The 19,651-nt window shown below is 37.8% G+C and overlaps 1 protein-coding gene across 5 annotated transcripts in view; it reads right to left on the minus strand.

Moving 5' to 3' along the window:
• Window positions 1-2,691: 2,691 nt before the first annotated feature.
• The window catches only part of HERC4 (HECT and RLD domain containing E3 ubiquitin protein ligase 4), a 44,143-nt gene continuing 27,183 nt past the window's right edge, over window positions 2,692-19,651 (minus strand). For 4 of the 5 annotated variants that reach the window (XM_032231948.1, XM_032231951.1, XM_032231950.1 and 1 more), the window contains 10 exons: window positions 18,089-18,208; window positions 15,048-15,146; window positions 11,328-11,495; window positions 10,808-10,951; window positions 8,129-8,295; window positions 6,610-6,676; window positions 6,135-6,217; window positions 5,444-5,627; window positions 4,885-4,987; window positions 2,692-3,136 (listed from right to left, as the gene is read on the minus strand). In XM_032231948.1, coding sequence (XP_032087839.1) covers window positions 2,928-3,136; window positions 4,885-4,987; window positions 5,444-5,627; window positions 6,135-6,217; window positions 6,610-6,676; window positions 8,129-8,295; window positions 10,808-10,951; window positions 11,328-11,495; window positions 15,048-15,146; window positions 18,089-18,208 — 1,344 coding nt within the window. In that variant the 3' untranslated portion in view covers window positions 2,692-2,927. Of the gene's footprint in view, window positions 3,137-4,884; window positions 4,988-5,443; window positions 5,628-6,134; window positions 6,218-6,609; window positions 6,677-8,128; window positions 8,296-10,807; window positions 10,952-11,327; window positions 11,496-15,047; window positions 15,147-18,088; window positions 18,209-19,651 lie in introns of those variants that run through there. The other variant, XM_032231952.1, reaches the window with a different exon arrangement.

Below are 19,651 nucleotides of genomic sequence, written 5' to 3' on the forward strand. Positions count from 1 at the left end.
GTCACTTTTTAAAAACAATCTTTCTAAAACCAGGACCTCTGATGCAATAAAGGCTGGGCCAAAAGCTTTGACCCCTCAGGGTAAGGAGACACGTCTGGCAGGTCTATCTAGTCAAATTACCATAGCAACCTGGGAGGAAATTTGTAGTTATTTGTAGTGAGCTATTTTTTTTTTACATTGAATACTCCTCCAGGGGCTTTTGTGTCAATTTTTAAAAATCATTATTGGGAATTTAAGTTATGCTACTTTCCTCACTGAATGGTCAGATTCTGGTTCTAAGACACTTGAGCCTGCTGTGTATTGTATACATGCTGTTTACCAGTGGTGGATATGGGCTTTCTGTACCTCCAGTGGTTTGCTCCTATCTGATAACATCATGCACTTACTTTCAATGGGTATATATGGTCTTGATAATAGCGAAGTACTAGGAACGATGAGAGCAGCAGACTTCCAAATTCTGGGTCCTATTGAAGTGAGCTACCTCACTCACTGATGGTTTAGAAGGTGGGGGTAAGTCTATGGTGGTTTCTTGTAGTGGGGAAAGAGACAGGTTGGATACTGTATGCTTGAGGTGAACTAGTCTGCCACTGATTTGCAAATATTTGCAGGCTGCAGATTCTCTTACTTAGATAACTTAAAAGTACCATATCCTCCCTTTTTCTACTTTCCTATAGTTACTACTCTTAGGCTTTTTCCAAATGCTCTCTACATCCCCAGAAAAAACCTCACATGCTTTGATCCCAACACAGATGAAACTAATATTTGGACCTAAAAGATCACTCATGGACCATTTTGCAGATTCCTAATCAGGTCTGACAAAGTAGTTGTTAGTCCTTGTGAGACCCTGTAAAGCAGGGGTCCCCAACGTCCAGGCTGCAGATCAGTACCAGTCCACGGCTAGTTAGAAACTGGGCCATACAAGTGAGCGAAGCTTCATCTGTGCATGTGTGGGCTCTGGGTAGCACATAGCCAACCTACGATGTCTGGAATTTTTTTTCCACACGGAACTGGTCCATGGTACCCAAGAGATTGGGGACCGCTGCTCTGAACTCAGAACATTTATGATCCTCTCCAAAGATAAAACTGTTTTATACTACCTGTTGAGTTATTGTTAAACACTTTAATTTTCCACTATTAGTTCTCTGATTAAATGAGAGAATGCCCATCTCCTTTTGTCTATATATATGCTACACTATTACTAATGAAACCAATTCACCTTTATTATTTGGGTCTTCTAACAGCAACATTTTAGAACAAATTTAGCTAGTCAAATAAACCTGATTATGTCACATACCAGACTATTTTGTTTGGGGTTCTTCTGTTGTAAAGCAGGAAAGCAAAGAATAAAACACAAACATGCATGTTTATCAGTTGAAGAACTGTTTATGTCTAGTTTTATTAAAAGGACTAGGGGTGACATGATAGTAGTGCTCCAATATCTCAGGGGCTGCCACAAAGAGGGAGTCAAGCTATTTTCCAAAGCACCTGAGGGCAGGACAAACAATGGAAACTAATGAAGGAGAGAAGCAACTTAGAACTAAGGAGAAATTTCCTGCAGAATAATTGATCAGTTTTTAAGAAGAGACCGGGCAACCAGTTGTCTGAAATGGTAATCTGTTTGATCAGGGTGTTGGAGAAGAAGACCACCAAGGTCCTTTTTAACTTATTCCTTCCAGGCACTTCAAGATAGTATGCCTTTTCACATTACTTCAGCAGACCTGAATATATAATTGAGTATGTCTGACAGGATTCAAATGAAGTTTGAACACATGTCCCTCTTAAAATAATTTAGACACATGACTTAAAAAAATTTTCTCCATGTTGTTCAAAAAAACTGGGACTTTTACGTGTATACATTATCCAACATTTTCATTCAAATATTTTTTTATTTTATGCTTGAATTGTCTCACTGCAGTTTATAAATCTAAAAAAAATAAATATTTATTTCACAGCTGAAAGTCATTACTATTAATAACATGTAAACATTCAGGAACCTGACATCTCTCCCCTCCATCCCCCCAATAACTCATCTGCTTGGTTCAAAGTATCACTTCCAATGACCAAAGTCCTTAAAAAAACCAGTAATTTAACCAAAATTTTAAAACTACTCCAATAATTGAGAGTAAGAAAGATAAAATCTTAGTTCTGCCCAAGAGAAAAAAGAATTTGCTGATAATTGTGCACTCATGCCAAACATCCAAGTTTTATTTGGATTACCACGAATGAAATCTCAAAATTTTAAGAAAGGGATTTTTCTTTCATAGTTTTAATTAGCAAATGACAACTCCATGGACATGTGAAGGAACTGCCAATGAAAACAGCATTGACATTCTCTTGATTGCTTTCATTGTAAAAGAAGATGAACTAGTTGCAAGATGAAATGGTTGCTATATAAATGTTCCTCATGATAAATTACTCTCTTCACCAAACCCATCTCCAAATGTGGCTAAATATGTTGTACTTGCTTTCTCTTTCTATTTATTGTAACTTTGTTTATTTTAACAAAACTGCCCCAATTCCATAAAGCAATAGACACTCTACTGCTGCTGGAGCATATTTTAAAAATGAAACTTTTAACAAAATGAAAATCTAATTTGACTTTCAGTGATTTGAAAAAAAAAAGCACATCTTACACACACAGCAACATTTTCGCAATATGTGAAATACTAAAATTTAGTTATGAAACTTGTGTTTATTCCAACATTGCATTTTTATTAAGATGGCAAAATGCAATTCCACAGTTCGCATCAAGACAATCATTAATATAAGGATTTTTGGCTCCTGTGAAAGAATCAGATCACTGAACATAGTTTATGAACAAGCTTCTTATAATCACCACCACTTGGGTATCACCCATTTTACACTGCAGATCTAAGTATTGGCTTAATGTTCCCAATTAAATGATTGGATGGTGCTGAGTTTTTACATTATACTAAATTGAAGCCTTCACAGTGATCGATTGCTTGGATCAACTTCGATCTCAGTATTTCCTTGTTGGTATATTTTGGAAGATCGAGAAGATTAAAACATGTATGAGATACTGGAAGATATCCGTCTCCACCTCCAGTTGGTTGGATAATAAGACTAAGGCTCTTCATTCCAAGTATAGGAATACGATCGCTCCCTGTCAAAAACACTTAAAAAGGAAGAAAATGGAATAATTAAGTCAGATATCAAACGTTTATCACAGAGTAACAGTATATGATATACAGGATATAAAGAGTTTTTGTTAACATACAATGTTAAAGTACTTTTGGCTAAACACAGAATTATTTACTTCTGTGGAATCGATATTAATCAGGAAATGGGCAGACCAAGAATTTAGTGTTCGGGGAGTGAATTGGGTTAACCACAGGGAAGATTTTATTATCATGGTGCTGCCACCCATCACCCCAACACTTACACACCAGATATTCAAAACTCAGTGTTAGATCTAAAGTAAGATAAAGAAATGCACCCCTCCGTTCGGGAGGAAAAATGTTTTTACTTTTCTTAAGTAAAAAAAGAATGTTGCATTGTTTGTCAGTTAAAAGGAATGTTTAACAAAGTTATGTTTAATAAAATGAGAGAATACTAAGGATTCCTAGAAAACTTAAAATATAGCTGTGATGGCGAACCTATGGCATGTATGCCACAAGTGGCAAGCAGAGCCATATTTGCTGGCACGCCAGCCATCAACTCTGGTACGCATGCCGGCCAGCTGATTTTCACCCTTCTGGTTGGCTCGTTGGGGCTGTTTTTTGTCCTCCCCGAGCTTCAGGAAAGCCTCGGGAGCCTGGGGAGGGTTTGTGCATGCATGCACGGGGGGAGGGGGTTGCATGCATATGTGCAGGTGGGTGGGGAGGATTGAATTGGTGTGGGCACATGTGTGTGCACGATAGCATGTGCGCACACAATTGTGGCATGCCATAAGAAAAAGGTTCACCATCACTGGTCTATAGTATTTGTTTGAAATATTCACCTTGTATTTTTCCCCTTCTCAGCTTTTTAAAATATATATTTACTTATGCTTCCCACAATACATTCTATATTTTATAGGAAACATTTGCTCAAATTGTAAGGCAGATCCGTATGTACTACCATCACAATATTTGCTGTAAGCTTCAGGCTGATATGTTCTCTTCTCTAGTATGAAGAGGTAACAAAAACTCCTTTCTACAAGATTACTGGAGTTCTGCTTTATTTGGACTATAGTTTCATAATAAACTGACCCAGGCTTCTTTGAATAAAACATAAGACAGACTTCAAAAATACATAACCAGACATCCAATTCTACAGTATGATTACCCACTCTTTACTTCTGCATATCTTGTACCAGGGACTGCTAAGGGAAAAGAGATTCTCGCATTTAAGAGCAGAAATGGTTTTCATTAAGAAAAAAAAACCCAACTCCATTCATTCCATTTATACAACTGCCCATCTCACTTGCATGTAATTTTGCACAGGGTAGGGTACTCAAGAAAAGAACAAAAAATTCAACCATTAATTAAAAACCGTTAAAAAGCAAAGTAAGATGCCTGCCTTCTGGATAGTTAAAAGTAGAACTGAATAGTACAACTGGGTGGCTCTTGCTTATGTTGGAAAGAAGGAGGATAGATTTAGCATTATAGATTTAGCATTACATGCAAAATAGGATCCCAATCAGAACGCCAGTTCGGACCGGTTCACCTGAACCAGTAGCAGAAATTGCGGGTGGCCACGCCTACCCTCCCCAGCTCTAAGGCATCCCATTTAGCCCCCCTTTTTTAGCCAAAGTGCATGTGCAGATGCTAAGCACATGTGTGGATATGCACACGCTCATATTTGCAAACCGGTAGGGAAGGTAAGTCAATACCATCCCTGAACTCCATGGTCAAGATGTATTGATTTTATGAAGATACTTACACAAAAATTGTTTCTTCTTTTCCAGTGATAACTCATGAAAAACGTCCCAGAACAATTTAATTGTTGGATGTTCTGCCCAATATTCTCCTTTGTATTGAGTATTCTAAGGAGAAAAAAAAAATCAAAATCACACTATTAAAGAACATTGTCTCTGGGATTCTTTCTTCCTTCTCCCCTGCAAATGGTAGACTATGTTGACCACCAAAGAAGCATTGAAGTACAGGCAAGGACACTGTAAAGAACTGTGCAATATGCATGCTTAAATAAGCTATTTAAAAACTTCAGCTGTAATCTTCTATTAACGTAAATGATATTTATCGTGGGGTGTTTGGGGAAACATGAAAAGGACTGCAGCATGCATAATTTTCATTTTCTAGCTCACTATTTGAACATTTACCACCAACCATAAGGGTTCGATGTCTATAGTGAGTTAATTTTCTTTGCTTTTTGTAACCACATTCTCTGTTACCAGGGAAGGACAAGAAATCTTGGAAAATAATCTTGGCAATCCGAAGGCTAAATTCTTGAACAGCAGCTAATTTCTGGCAGAGCCACCCACCTTCTCTAGTTCTCTCCAGTCGTAGTTGGTGTTCCCAATCACCATTGCTTGCAGTTCATTAGGCTCAAACAGCTGAAGAACTTTACCGCCACACACTTTGTGAAAACCTTCATGGAATGCATCATAGAGAGAAGCCACTGATTTATTGAAGATATAGTCCACGTAGGCATCCACAAACTCTTGCCTAAAACCGGATTAAAAGAAAAGCCATTTAGAAAGATTCAGGACACAATCCATTTAGCAACGGCAATTTTTCTTTTCTTATGAACATTTTGTCTTCCTTCAATGGAATATTCTACAAAATATTCAGTCAAGCAAAGGCTGAATTCAGCTAAATCATGGACAGATATAGTTTTGGAAGTGCTGTTTCTCCTCCTGACTCTAAAACTTCATTTATAGCATACGTTAAAAGCCCAAACATCCTGTTTATGTCTGATTTAAAGTAGGTTAACTAAACATAACACTCGCTGCTTTATTGGTTTCACGCACATCACAGGACGGAGGACAAAAATTAAGAACAGAAGGCAAACTTAAGCCTGTGCTCATTCCCAGCTTCATAAGCCACAATTTATGAAATCAGAGAGGACTATCTGATCTTCATTAGTGTGTTGATGCCTTGGTTCCTTTTAGTTAATTTTGAATTAAAAGTAGAAAGATAAAATGCTAAATGAAATATACTATTACAACCTACCTATTCTGTTTGACAACAGAGATATCGGCACCATTTGGAATTAGCTCTTTAACTTCTGTGGCACCGAAGTTTTCAACCGTGATCTGTTCAGGAGAGAACAAGTATCTTATTGTTTGCTTGCAGAAGATTTCAAAATTGCTTTGTAAGGAGCATCATATCTAATTTTAACTCAAGACAGAAACATACATACTCATGTAGTATGGCCATATTACTTTTATCCTTCTCATCTGTTCCACTACCTTCTCTATAGGTAGCATTATTATGATTACCCTTTGCAATTATGTTTTAATTATATATTGTTATGTTATTATGAATATTATTACTTTGCTGTTTTGGCATGTACACTGAGGACTTATGCACCAAAGACAAATTCCTTGTGTTTAATCACACTTGATCAATAAAGTATTCTATTTGTAGATTAATATTAATTCCACTTTGAAATGAACTGCTGCATGTGCTAACAGATAATGCTTACTGTAAAGTTGAGGCAGAAGGTATCTTCCACATCATCTTCTGGATAATCTAGCAATTGTTGCATACTCCTGGAAAATCAAATATGCTAATCTTTCATTTCAGCAACAGAAGAATTTAGTTAGACTCTGCAAATTTGAAAGGTTTTGCTATCTTTCTACCAAAAACTGAGAACAAGGAAGTACATCCACAAAACATTGCAATGCAGAATGGAAGCACCCTCAGTTCAGTTATCCAGCATTTGTTCTTCCTTGAGGAATTTCAACTCTAACGGTACCTTTTCTGGTCTCCTTCCAACTCTTCATGCCTCCCCCCACCTTCCCAAAATATTTTCTCCTTTTGCCAACTTACATAGTTCTCCACAAGTGCATGCTTGAAACCACTCCGCATGTAAATATTTCATTCACAGTACTACAATAGTACCTATTCTAATTCCAGGCACCATTATATAGCATGTGCCAGCAATTTTTTCTAACATTCCAACATATGGCACAATTCTCAACTATGCAAAAATTCATCTTGATGGCACTATCTTAAGGCAAACCCTCTTACATTGCCTATTTTTAATTTTGATAACCTTCATCCCAAAGTTTTAAAGGATGTGTTTTTAAATATGCACAAATCAAATTCCTTGTTTTTAAGATGTTTTAATTTTAATTGAGTTGCACTGTAATTCAAAACTAGGAAAAAGCAATTAAAATGCCAGGCAGATTTTGTATGTTCATTCAGCACCGTATTCTGTCTTACAAAGTCTCCCCTTGACAACAGAGGAGAAAGTTTTTGCTCTTTCTCCTACAAGTGCCCTCCTTTACTTCTACCCAGATTTCAGAAAAAATATGAAGCCAGAAAACAGGCTGGTCCGAGGGAAGAAATCATCTTAAATCCAAAATTTGATAGCACTGACTTCTTAGAACAGCCACCAAATTAGAGATGGCATTTAGCAGGTTCTCACCAGTTCTGGAGAACATGTAGTCCGAAGAACCGGTAAATACCACCTCTGACTGGCCCCGGCCCCATCTACTCTCTGCTTCCCAAGTCCCAGCTGATCGAGAAGAAATGGGGATTTTGCAGTATCCTTCCCCTGCCACGCCCACCAAGCCACGCCCACAGAACTGGTAGTAAAATTGTTTGAATCCCACAACTGCATCAAATGCTTCTCATTATCATTAGATTTGTGTTTTTAATCAAGAACATGAAATCAAAATTAATTAAACCACAAATGTGTTTATATTAACAGTCTAAGTAGTGCAAAGTAAGCAACATTTATATGTTATCTTCTGATTAACAATACAGAACTTTTCTTTTTTATTTTGTTTTATTTTTATTTTTTTTATCCTTTTTTTTTTTCTTATAGCAAATACCCTGTATATAAGTGATTGTAAAATGGAATGTGAAAATGAATAAAATATATTTAAAAAAAAAAAAACAATACAGAACTTAATTCTTTTCTCTGATGAAACAAGCCAAAGAATAGATAATGTAATTTCTATGTAATTTCTAATATCAACTACAATTGTGTTCACCTGCCAACATCAGGCATTAACTCTTTGAGGTCTTCCAGGGAAGGTTTCTTGTTCAGGAGCTTCTTATATAAAGCCAATGGAAAGTGAAGTTCTACAATAGTAAAATTGTATATTGCTAGTCCGCAAACAACACCGATCAGATGAAACAAGTCACTGTCTTCAAAGGTCTGTGAATACAAAGGAAAAATAATTCAACAGAAAGCAAAGCAAATAATGTTAAGCTACATTGTTCCATGAAGAACTTCACATTATCTGAGTTCTACAAGTAATGTGTGTTTAATAAGTGTTAAACCTCAAGTAAAATTTGAACCTTTTTGAAAGCCAAAACACTGAAAATTAACTCATCTGTTTCAGACTGGAATCTACATTATTAAAGATTCTTCTAACCAAGGGGTGTCAAACTTGATTTCATTGAAGGCCGCATCAGGGTTGTGCTTGACTTTGGGGGGACAGGGATGGTGGCGGGGGGGGGGGGGGGATGGCCATTTTGACATCTCTCATGCCAGTGGCACCCATGTCAGCCCAAGTACTCAACCAGCAAAAATGGGCTCCCGAGCTCCATTTTCGGCTACCATGGCCTCCTGCAACCCTCTGCCAACAAAAATGGAGCACGGGAAGGTCACATGCAGCCCTTGCAGGCTCTGTTTTCAGCTGTGACTGCCTCCTGCAACCCTCTGCCGGTGAAAATGAAACTCAGGAGGGCCATGTGCAGCCCCCCCGAGCTCAGTTTTTGCTGTGGGCCGGTCCTTCATTGTTTCCAGGGCGGCCCCACGGGCCACATCTAAGCAACTGGCAGGCTGGATCCATCCCGTGGGCCTTGAGTTTGACACCCCTATCAGCTTTCTCTCAGAAAAAAAGAACAATTGTCTACTTTAACAATCCTCCCATATTATATAAATTGAACTGATTTTGGCTACTACTCGGGTAGGAGTCAAATGTTGCCTGGCACAACATGAGGTTGATCAAAGGAAGAAGATGGAGAGTGTACTCTGTTACCCCAGATCAGAGGGTAACTTCAAAGAATAAATAGGACCCCCTTTTTGCCGAAGTATCAAATTAGCAAGTTAAGGCTCCCATTGGCATCCTTAGAAGTCAATACAACTCTGTGTACAATTCATCAGTTATATTGGTTTACTCTTGCAACTTCTTCTCTGCTAAAATACTTCGGCCATTATCTCTAGGCTCCAGCAACATCCTGCCAGTGTTACGAGATGCGGAGCTGAGGAACCACTTGGGCTCTGAAATTGCTGCTCAGGTTTGAAGAGCCACTCCTGTACATAGATCATGCACATACACAAGGGCCCGCACACATATGTTTATTAACACATGCTCTCTCTTTCTCTCTTTTTCAGAGAGCTGGGGGGTAGGGGGAAGAGGGAGAAAGTGCTAAGTACTACACAGTTCTTAATTTAGGGACACAGTGAATTTCAGTCCTTTATTCCTACATGATGGTCCCTTGCAGCCTACCTAGGAGTAGGAGAAGGGGAGACTAGGCAAGACTTGTGTGGATTACCATGTTTCCCTGAAAATACGACCTCCCCGGATAGTAAGTCCAATCGGGCTTTTGAGTGCATGCGCTAAAATAAGCCTGTCCCAAAAATAACCCCCCCCTGAATCTATTGCAATGCAGCAGCAGCCATGAGGTGAAACCGCTCACTGCCTCCTGCACCTCAAAAATAATAAGACCTCCCTGAAAATAAGGTCTAGTGCTTAAGACCCTTTCTTATTTTGGGGGAAACACGGTATGTAAATGGCTTTCAAAGGTCATATACAACCCACTGGTGTAGTGGGTTAGTACTGGAAAGACTCAAGTTCATAGTCAGCCACAAAATCTCACTGGGTGACTATGAGATAGCTGTTCTTTCAGCTCAAGGTGTCCCAGAGAACTGTTGATTTGCAAAAGAAAATTGGAGAAAAGAAATGCTGCATATGATACTAGTCCACCTAACTTCCTTTGTGCACCTTTGAGCACAAATTGAGATATTTCAATCTTTAAAGCTGCTTAAAGCAAATGTTTATGTGCCCTTTTGCACTCAATCTGGCTGAAGGGACAACATAATACTCTCAGACAATTCTTCAACTCTAAACATTTTCTGAAACAGGACAGATCATGATTAGGGAAATTGCCCTTTTCCACATTGCTCTTCCATTGCAAAAATTATCTTTCTAGATGCTCATCTGGTGCCAGGTTTGATGCAACTATTTGCTTTTTTTGAAAGGTCTATTTGTTCCTCAATTGTTTTTGCTTATCCTATTGATTTTCATATAATGCTGTTAACTGTATGTTAATTTTAACGTTGCAAATGGAAAAGCAGCACATATGTTTTCCTAAAATAAAACAAACCACAACTCAGAAGTCTCATATCTAAGTCCTGCCTCGCACCCCATTGCAAATGTTCTTCTCCCCAACAAATGATCAATACCAGACCTCTACCAGAAAGTTCATAACCAGATATAGCTGCCAGATATATAGAAAGGTGGGAAGGTAATCCATCCAAGCTGAAGCACAAGGCCAAATGCAGAAATCCCATCATGAACCACAAGAAAACAGTTGATGTGAACTGGTATAATTAGAATAGTCTTTTTTTAAGCACACTTAGGGTCAGTTTGCAAGGCAAACCAAGATCTATTTACTGCCATTCCACTAGCAAAAACACCCCCATCATATAGATTACATACCTTATCTGAGAACCAGATCAGTCTCGAAACGTCATTATATATAAACATTCCATACTTGGGATCGAGCAGTTCTCTCATAATAAGCAAGAAAAATTCTTTGCGGACTCCACCTGCATCAACTGCTTCTTCGCCTACAAAAATAACCTAACATTGGCAATGAAGTTAGCATACAAAGTTATAATTGTTATATTCAAGTACAGATTTGGTGCATGGATAACAGAATATACGTATTTTTTAAGAAACAATTTGTCATGGATTTCAAATTGCTCCTAATTTTGATATTCAAATAATTAATGAAATTCCAGTTTTTTAAAAATAAATAAATAACACTGATAGCATTTTTGAATGGCTGGGACTACTAGAATCCTTTATGGGCCAGCTGTTTTTCTGCTCAAAATGTTGGCCTCCCAAAATGGCCATTCCCAAGATGGACCTTTAGAAGGGAAAGAGCAGAGGAGGGAGAATCACAATTGTTAAGTTGATGTATATCAAGAATTTAAAAAATGCCAACATGACCTACCTTGAGAGGCTTCTTGTAATCTAGATTTTTTGTTTTCCTTAGCACTTCCATGGCATCCCCCACAATATTTTCTCTGCGCACAATTAAGATCAGACATGGATTGACAGATTCAAATACTGGGAGAAAAATAGATGAGAAATTCTGTCTGTGAGCCTGGTCAACAGCCATCTGGGAAAAACCAAGTAAAAGCCTTAGGAATAGCAGTTATAGTCGTGAACATGGGACGAAGACAGAGTTTACATTCAAGAAAATGCATCAGTTGTTAGTAAAATTAGATTAATGGTGATTTCCAGCATTTGCCCCTTAGAGCAAAGTTTTTCTCCATCTTCTTTCCCCCCAGATGAACAAGCCCATTGTTCCCAACCAAGAAATTTCTTGCTGCCTAAAGCTTGCTCTGACCTCATCAATGCTCAACAATAATGATGATGATGTTCTAGGGGTTGTTTGGCAACTGCAGGAACACAGGATGTCAGAAACTCAGCCAGAAGCCCAAAGGCTCAATTCTCCATCAGTGTGCCAGCCACATTTTTTTTTCATGAAACTGCAATGTTCAGCGTGACTAAAGGAGCACTCTGAGAAAAACCATACAGGCTGTATTTCATTAACTTACGTTTTATAAATTTAAATTGCATGATATTGAATGTGTTTCAGTACACTGTGTGTTTCTCTGAGCTGGTAGCATTAAGCTAACTGTCAGATCTGGAAGTCATCTTTTACGTTGGGCCTTCAGGCTGCCACATTTTCTGCTGTGGGAAAACGGGAGCAGGGATTATATGGAGTATGGGTGATATATAGTCTAAATAACATTCCTTTCTCTGCAAATCAAGGACACCTTGCCCTGCAGCTGTGATGGCGTGACTGGGAGGCATCTCCAGTTTTGGACGGTGCCTATTTGGACTATGCGATGGACATGTGGGTGCTGGGCAGGGACTTGAATGTTCATTTGGCTGGGGAAGACCTGGAAACTTTCAGATTCGGGTTTTCCCAGATGTGCCAATATGGCATCTCTAATAAAATGGAACTTTGAGGAAACTCAAGTTTCAGAGTCTTATTTCGTTGGGGGTGTTACTGGGAACCCTGACATCAAGAACACTGAACACAAAATACTCTGCTGTTGAAGACCTGATTGCACAGAACAGCTTGTGAATGTTTGGAGTTATCCTGGTGCCCTTGTGTACACTTTTTCTATCTTTACTTAAAAAAAAAAAGTACATGGAAACTCAAGTGATTCAAGCCATGATGGGCAATGGAGCTCAGTCTTATGGGCCTATCTATTGGCAATTTACATGATATGGGATATTATGATTGGAATGTAAAATAGTAAAGGGCATAAATGATGAAGGAAGGAAGGAAACGAATGAAGAAACAAATAAAATACCTATGTATTTGTGAAACTAAGATAAACAAGCAAAGTAAAACTAAGAGAAAGGAGAAGAATATAACAGTTTGCAATGAAGATGGGACTGTTCTTGTGGAATTCATCTGATAAACCCATATAGAATGTAAATGAATGGATGTAATCGTGAATGAAATGTTTAAAATGTAAAGCAGAAAGTATAAACTGGTGTAATTTAAGCTCCTCTGGATGCATACAAATCTAGGAATTTATATTTGAGTGGATGGTGAATGGTGATAATGGAAAAGCAAGATCAGATGACTTTGGGGGAAGGTATTAGCCAGATTTTGGTCCAGGCGATGCTGACTGGGGTGGGGGTGGGGGGAAGAGATCAAGCCCAAAGTCCCTTCTCTACCATGGTCCTTAGGGCTTAACACTCTCCCCATTCTGTTTAACAAGCATTGATACCTAGCTTTACATTTCCATGCCAGACTGATCAAGTGATGTTTTGAAGATACTATCTCAGTGTCTGGATGCCATTCAGGGCTCAATGGGGAAAAACAGGGATCAGTTCAACCCTGGCAAAACCGAGTGGCTGTAGATTTTAGGGCTCCCTGGGTCTAAGAATTTTCCATCCAATGAATGGAATTAATGTGCAACTTATGGTCCTCCTGGACTCAAACAGCCGGTGGTAGTCCTAACCAGGATGTCACCCCCAATTAAAGAAGATTCCAAGGCTTGAAGTTTCTCAAAGTTCCATTTTATTAGAGATATCACATTGGCACATCTGGGAAAACCCGAATCTGAAAGTTTCCAGGTTTTCCCCCACCCAACTTCCTGCCCAGCACCCACATGCCCATCACATGGTCCAACCAGGCACTGTCCAAAACTGGAGATGCCTTCTAGTCATGCCATTCCAGATTCAGAGCAAGATGTCGTTCTCTGAGAAAGGAATGTTATTATGACTATATATCTCCCATACTCCATATAATCCCCCCTCCCAATTTCCCACAGCATTGAATGTGGCAGGCCAGAAGGCCTAATGCAAAAGATGGCTTCCATGCCTGATATAGGAGGGCTTTTGCACAACTTTGTGCACCAGCTGTGCCCCATTATGGACTGGGACGCATTGCTTTCAGTCACTCATACCTTAGTCACCTCCTGAATGCATTACTTCAACATACTCTACATGCTCACAGTGATATTAGGAAGTGTTGTTGGGAATCTGAACAAGCTATACTTTTAATGCGGCTGATGTATGTGGGAAACTAAGAATCTTAATTATTTAAAGAATATAAGATTGTACATAGCAATTGGTGATTTAAATTGAAAATTAATGTATAAAATATAGATAGTTGAATTGGACAGGAAAATGAATTGAACAGCTGAAAGTTACATATAAATGGCAAACTAGAATGTATGAATACTGATTAAAAAATGTAGTGAATCAGAATAGAGGTGAAAGGGACCTTGGAAGTCTTCTAGTCCAGCCTCCTTCTCAAGCAGGACACCCTATACCATTTCAGAAAATAGTGGATAGTATCTAATCTGCTGTAAGGAAGAGAATGACTGTCAAACATAAAATAGCTTGGTTATAAAAGCAGAATATTGAGGGAAATATAAAAGTGGGTGGAATGCAGCAGAAATTAATTTTTTAAGGAACAGAGAGGGAATCAAGAATAAATGAGTGATGGATTAATGTGGACTTGAGATGGTTTGGTCAGATAGAGGGAATCCATAAGGCCTGAACTGCAAAGAAATACATGAAGGAGGAATGAATGTGCTAAGAAGAAGGCCCAAAAATCATGACCACAGTTAATGAGATCCTCAGAAAGAGTGGTGGAAAGTTTATACAAAAAGGCAGTGAAAAAGCAGTTTACAGACTTTGTAGAAAGAAAGATGTTGCAAGGCTGGAAAGACATGGATGGATATAGTGCCAGTATAACCTAGAGTTATTAATTCTCCTCCCCCACCCCCAAATCTCTTGCCTTAATTTCTTTGGCTTATAATTTTTTACTTTTTCTTGGTATAATGTTCCTTATCCCAGAAAGGGAACAGTGTGATTGGTATGCATGTACTTATGTCAATTGAATTAAGTAATATTTAGCTTTGATTCTGACTACACTAATATCTCTTCCCATTCTGAAAAGTGAAAAGCCACAGCCAACTACTCAAGGCCAAAGGTGATTCTTAGCCAAAACCAGTGCCCAGAGTTTCCCTTTTATAAGAAATTGGATTATAAAGCATATTTCAAATAATGAAGATGCAGGAAAAGTTACTTATTCTGAAAAGGCAAAGCACACACTTTTTAGTCAAATTAATCAAGGAATAATCATACTTGCTCTGCACATTATTTTAAAAATAGTAAAGCCATATTAATTTACCTGCATCTGCAGGACAGCATCTGTTTGCAAGAGTGTTGTCTTTGCTTGGGCATCAAATACGAAGGGATAGGTGCAAATTGTAACTGGTCCCTCTGACACCTTAAAAAAAAGGGGGGGGGGAATTACTTAAAAAAATGAAAAAAACATTGTTTAATTTATGAACTAAAGGTTGACTACAACAAGAAGCTAAGTTTAAGTGTACAAGTCAATAGATGCAGTTGAGAAATCTTTATTGTTTATACATTAATTAGATGCAGTTTCTTCTTTGATAATCTAGATCTGACCAAAGTAGTTTCCAAGTGGATATTATCAGTGTAAACTCAAGGTCTATGAATAAACCCAAAAAATTAATTTTGTTCTGTCTGGTTCCTAAACTTTTATTCTGATAATTAATCACTTACCTCATTTAATCCGTGGCTGATATCCTATTCACAATGCACCAAAGGCAGCAGTAATTAAGAGGAAAAAGTACAGTTAATTTGGGCATGTGAATTTCCATTTTCTTACAGTGCCAAACCTCAAGAATAAATTCGTTTCTCTAAAATGCCCACACTGTTTTATGCTTACAGGGAATGGAGCTGATAAGACAAAGGATATTGCCTCCATGCTCCAACCTTACCCAGAGTATATCACTATGTCACCTCCAAAGTTCAATGGGGGTGCTATGCTGGAGTGTCCTTTTTTGTGCCCTATTTATGGTTCTTTGGACACTACAAGCTCTTAATATTAAAGTTCTAGTGTTTTTACTCTGAAACTGCTGAGCCTGCAGTAAATCATTAAGTGAAAGGATGAGACAGAAACAGAAAGTTAAGTTCTAACAAGATCATGTCAACCAATAAATCAGTTTGCTGCGGAAGAATAGGGATCTCCAGTATCAGCCACTTAAAACAATTATTCCCAGTATTCTCTTCAATCATTCTTAGAGGCTTTGACAAAATAACACTCTTAATGGGCAAACAAAACAGAGCTTTCCATTTCTTGAGTTATTAACAGCAGAAGATTTCTCAATCAATATTTCTATTCCATTTATTCTAAATTGCCCCTCGGCTACTCTCCAAAACAATTCCAAAAATATTTCAGACCTAAGATACACAGGAGTGGAGAAACAACAGATGCCATGCCTCACTGAGACGTGTGAAGTCAAACAAGGATAGCCTACACAGTGCAACATATCTGGGTAGATCATGGATATACTTGAAGGCAGAAAGGCGTTTTAACAAGGTCCCAGCATTTTGATTAAAGTCATTTAGTGATGCAAAAGTTTTGCAGTTCCAAAACATTGATTTTGAAGCTCAGATTTAGTACAACGTTCAGTATAAACTAAGAGACCATGTTCTGACCTTGGCTATTATCTCAATTAGTGCTTGACAATTCATCAAAACGAGAAACACACCAGAAGCTTGAGATAAACAATTCTGAACAAGAGACACTCACAACCCAGGTAATCTGTCACATCTCCAACACAGATATATCATTTTGTCCCCATATTATAAACAGTATGAAAAGTATTCAGATTTGTACTTGACATTTTAATACAATATGCCTGTAACACTAATTAATACTTGTCAAGTTTTCTAAGGGACCAACCAGCAAGATTTCTTAATACAGAAAACAGTTAGATATGAATTGTGAAGATAAGGAAGTGTCTCAACAAAATTAGTCTGACATTAGGGCAGCCATTCTTTTAAAAAAAGCTACATATTTTTCTCCTTCCCCTCCCCACGTTCTCTATTCAGAAAGCTCAGTGTCAACACAATCAAAATTTCACTAGTAATCAAATGGAAAATTGTCATGGAATTCTAGGATAGCAGAAATTGTAAGAATATCGTAGAAGAATGCAAACTATTTTTGTGCTGCTGTTGCTGCTAATTTCCTAATTATAGCTTAATTCAAGGACATCTTTAACCTTTTAAACCCAGAATAAATGGGCTTTTAAAAATTTAATTGGCTATTGTCGTCTGACACTTTAAGTAGCCCAAGGGGTTCACTGGATACAATCTTACTTTGCAATTACAAGTGTCCAAACGAGGCCAAGTTTTGCATCTTATTTTTCTCTTCTAACTGCAGTTTATGTCACTTCCTCTACTGTTCTGCCTAAACTCAGCGCCACATACTTGATACAGACAGTTCCCATTTAATGACCACTTATTCACTGACTGCTTGAAATTAGGATGGTTTTGAACAGAGGAGACTTCCAACCTGCCTCAGATTTGTGGCTGTTGCAACATCCCCATAATCAATATTGTGGATTCGGGCGCTTGGCAACCAGCTCCCAATTACAACACTGCAGCATCCCGTGATTGCCACTTGTTACCTTCATTGATGGCTTCCAACAAGGAAAACCAATGAGAAAGCCAGCTCAAGATTGCAAATGGTGATGATGGGACATTGTGATTGTGTGCTGTTTGTTTAGCAATGGAGACTGCTAAAACTCCTCTCTGAAGTTGGCAGAGTAACAGGACAATGTGCTTTACCACCATGCTGCAAAGAGGACCCGTAACTACTTTAAAAGCATATATATCAGCTTCTCTAATGCTGATAAAGACATACGGACATATGAATAGAATTATTTATTGGCCAAGTGTGATTGTACATAAAGAAAAATAAAATAGAATACATTCATCAAGAATCATGATACAACACTTAGTGGTAGTCATAGGTTACTAATAAGCAATCAAATTATACTAGAAAACAAATGAAACAATATACATTTTAAAGATACAAGCAACATGGTTACAGTCATAAGAGGAAAGAGATTGGTACTAGAAAGGGAGGGAAGAATAATAGTAATACAGCTTTATCCCAACATAAATCTGTCTTAGACATATTTTGCCACAGGACAGAACATCCCTACAAGAAAACACAGCCAAAAAATGACCCATGTTTTTCACCAGAGCCAAATTTTATATGGCCAAAATCATGCAACGTGCTCCCTAATGGTCGGAAGTAATAAAAATGAAGAACTGCACTATCTACATGGTCATGTACCTATGTGGTCATGTATTAAAAGATACAGTGGGAGCAAAAATTAAGACATTTACCATTCCATATGCCTGCTGCTGGATCCAGTTGAAATAGTCATTTCTTATATCAATCAAATCCTGTATTTCATGTATGTAGAATCTATCATACTGTATTATCTGTCCACCTCTTTCATTCACCTAAGTTAAAAAAAACACAAGAGAATCTGTCACTAAAAGTATTTCATATTTCACTTCTAAACTATCTGAAATGTCTGTTTCTAGATGAAATGTTAGCTATCTTTATAAATAAGAACAGAAAAGCTAGAAAATATTCATTTTCAGATATAAACAATGTTCCTTTTCCATGGTATAACAATGTAAAACTACTTCTGACTAATAAAATGATTGAACAATTGGTGAGAAGAATTTAATGCTTGAGAAGATGCTAATTTTCTATATGCAGCTATAGCAAAATATCACAATTTTTAGAACTTATTATAATGAGAAGCAGAAGTAGAATGATTGCTATACAGCAGGGGTATCAAACTCAATTTCATTGAGTACTTTTTAAGTACTCATTGTGCCTCTTGGAACCAATTAATGATGAGTACTGAAGTACCACTGTAATTGGGATATAAACATTTTTGTTTAATCACAGAAAACTGGTTATAGAATGCAACTGTGGTAAAATTACCATATTTTATAGAGTATAAGACGCACCTTTTTCCCTCAAAAAAGAGACTGAAAATCTGGATGCATCTTACACACTGAACACAGCATTTTTTTGCCTCCCGAAACCCCACCCTTCACCAAAAGGGCCGTGCAGAACCTGTAAAAAGCTTTCAGATAACTCCTGGGGGTTGGGGAGGGCAGAAATGAGTGAAAAATGGGCCATTTCTTTTGCTCAATTTTGCCTCCCTCCCCAGCCCCCAGGAGTACTCTATAAGCCTCCTAAAGGCTATGCATGCAATTTTTTTGACAAAAAACGGGCCTGTTTTTTGCTTGTTTTGGGGGCTCCCACCCCCCAGGAGCACTCTGCATGCACCCTAAAGGCTATTCATGCCTTTTGGGGGGGGGGGGGGAAGGGCCCGTTTTTGTGAAAAATGGGCCGTTTTGGGAGGTTTGCAGAGTGCAAAAACTTTTTTAAAAAAAATTTGCCTCTTCAAAACCTTGGTGCATCTTATACTCCCAAAAATATGGTATGCTTGAATTTTTGTAATAGTAGCGGCATTGCGGTGGATTTAAAAAGTGGTATTCACTAATTTGAATTAATATCAAAATTGAATGTCTGTAAGTGTGATTTGAACTGTACCCTGATCACCTCAGCTTTGGTTTGGCATATTGAAGCAAAATTATGTATGTACGTACGTACGTACGCACACAAAAAACAATAACATAATAACATTTTTATATCTACATATATATATATATCAAAATTATATATTTATTTATTTATTTATTTATTTTTATATATATATATATATATATATATATATATATATATATATATATATATATACTTAAAGTCACAACCCCTGGTATGCCCAAGTATGGGAGGAAGGTCACACTTCCACTCTCTGTCATTAGGCTCGTCACAAGAGTCCATCCAGACAGAAACCCAATATTTTTTACTGTTGCCTT

The sequence above is a fragment of the Thamnophis elegans genome, chromosome 15, assembly GCF_009769535.1.
Source record: "Thamnophis elegans isolate rThaEle1 chromosome 15, rThaEle1.pri, whole genome shotgun sequence".
In the NCBI taxonomy this organism is placed as follows: domain Eukaryota; kingdom Metazoa; phylum Chordata; class Lepidosauria; order Squamata; family Colubridae; genus Thamnophis; species Thamnophis elegans.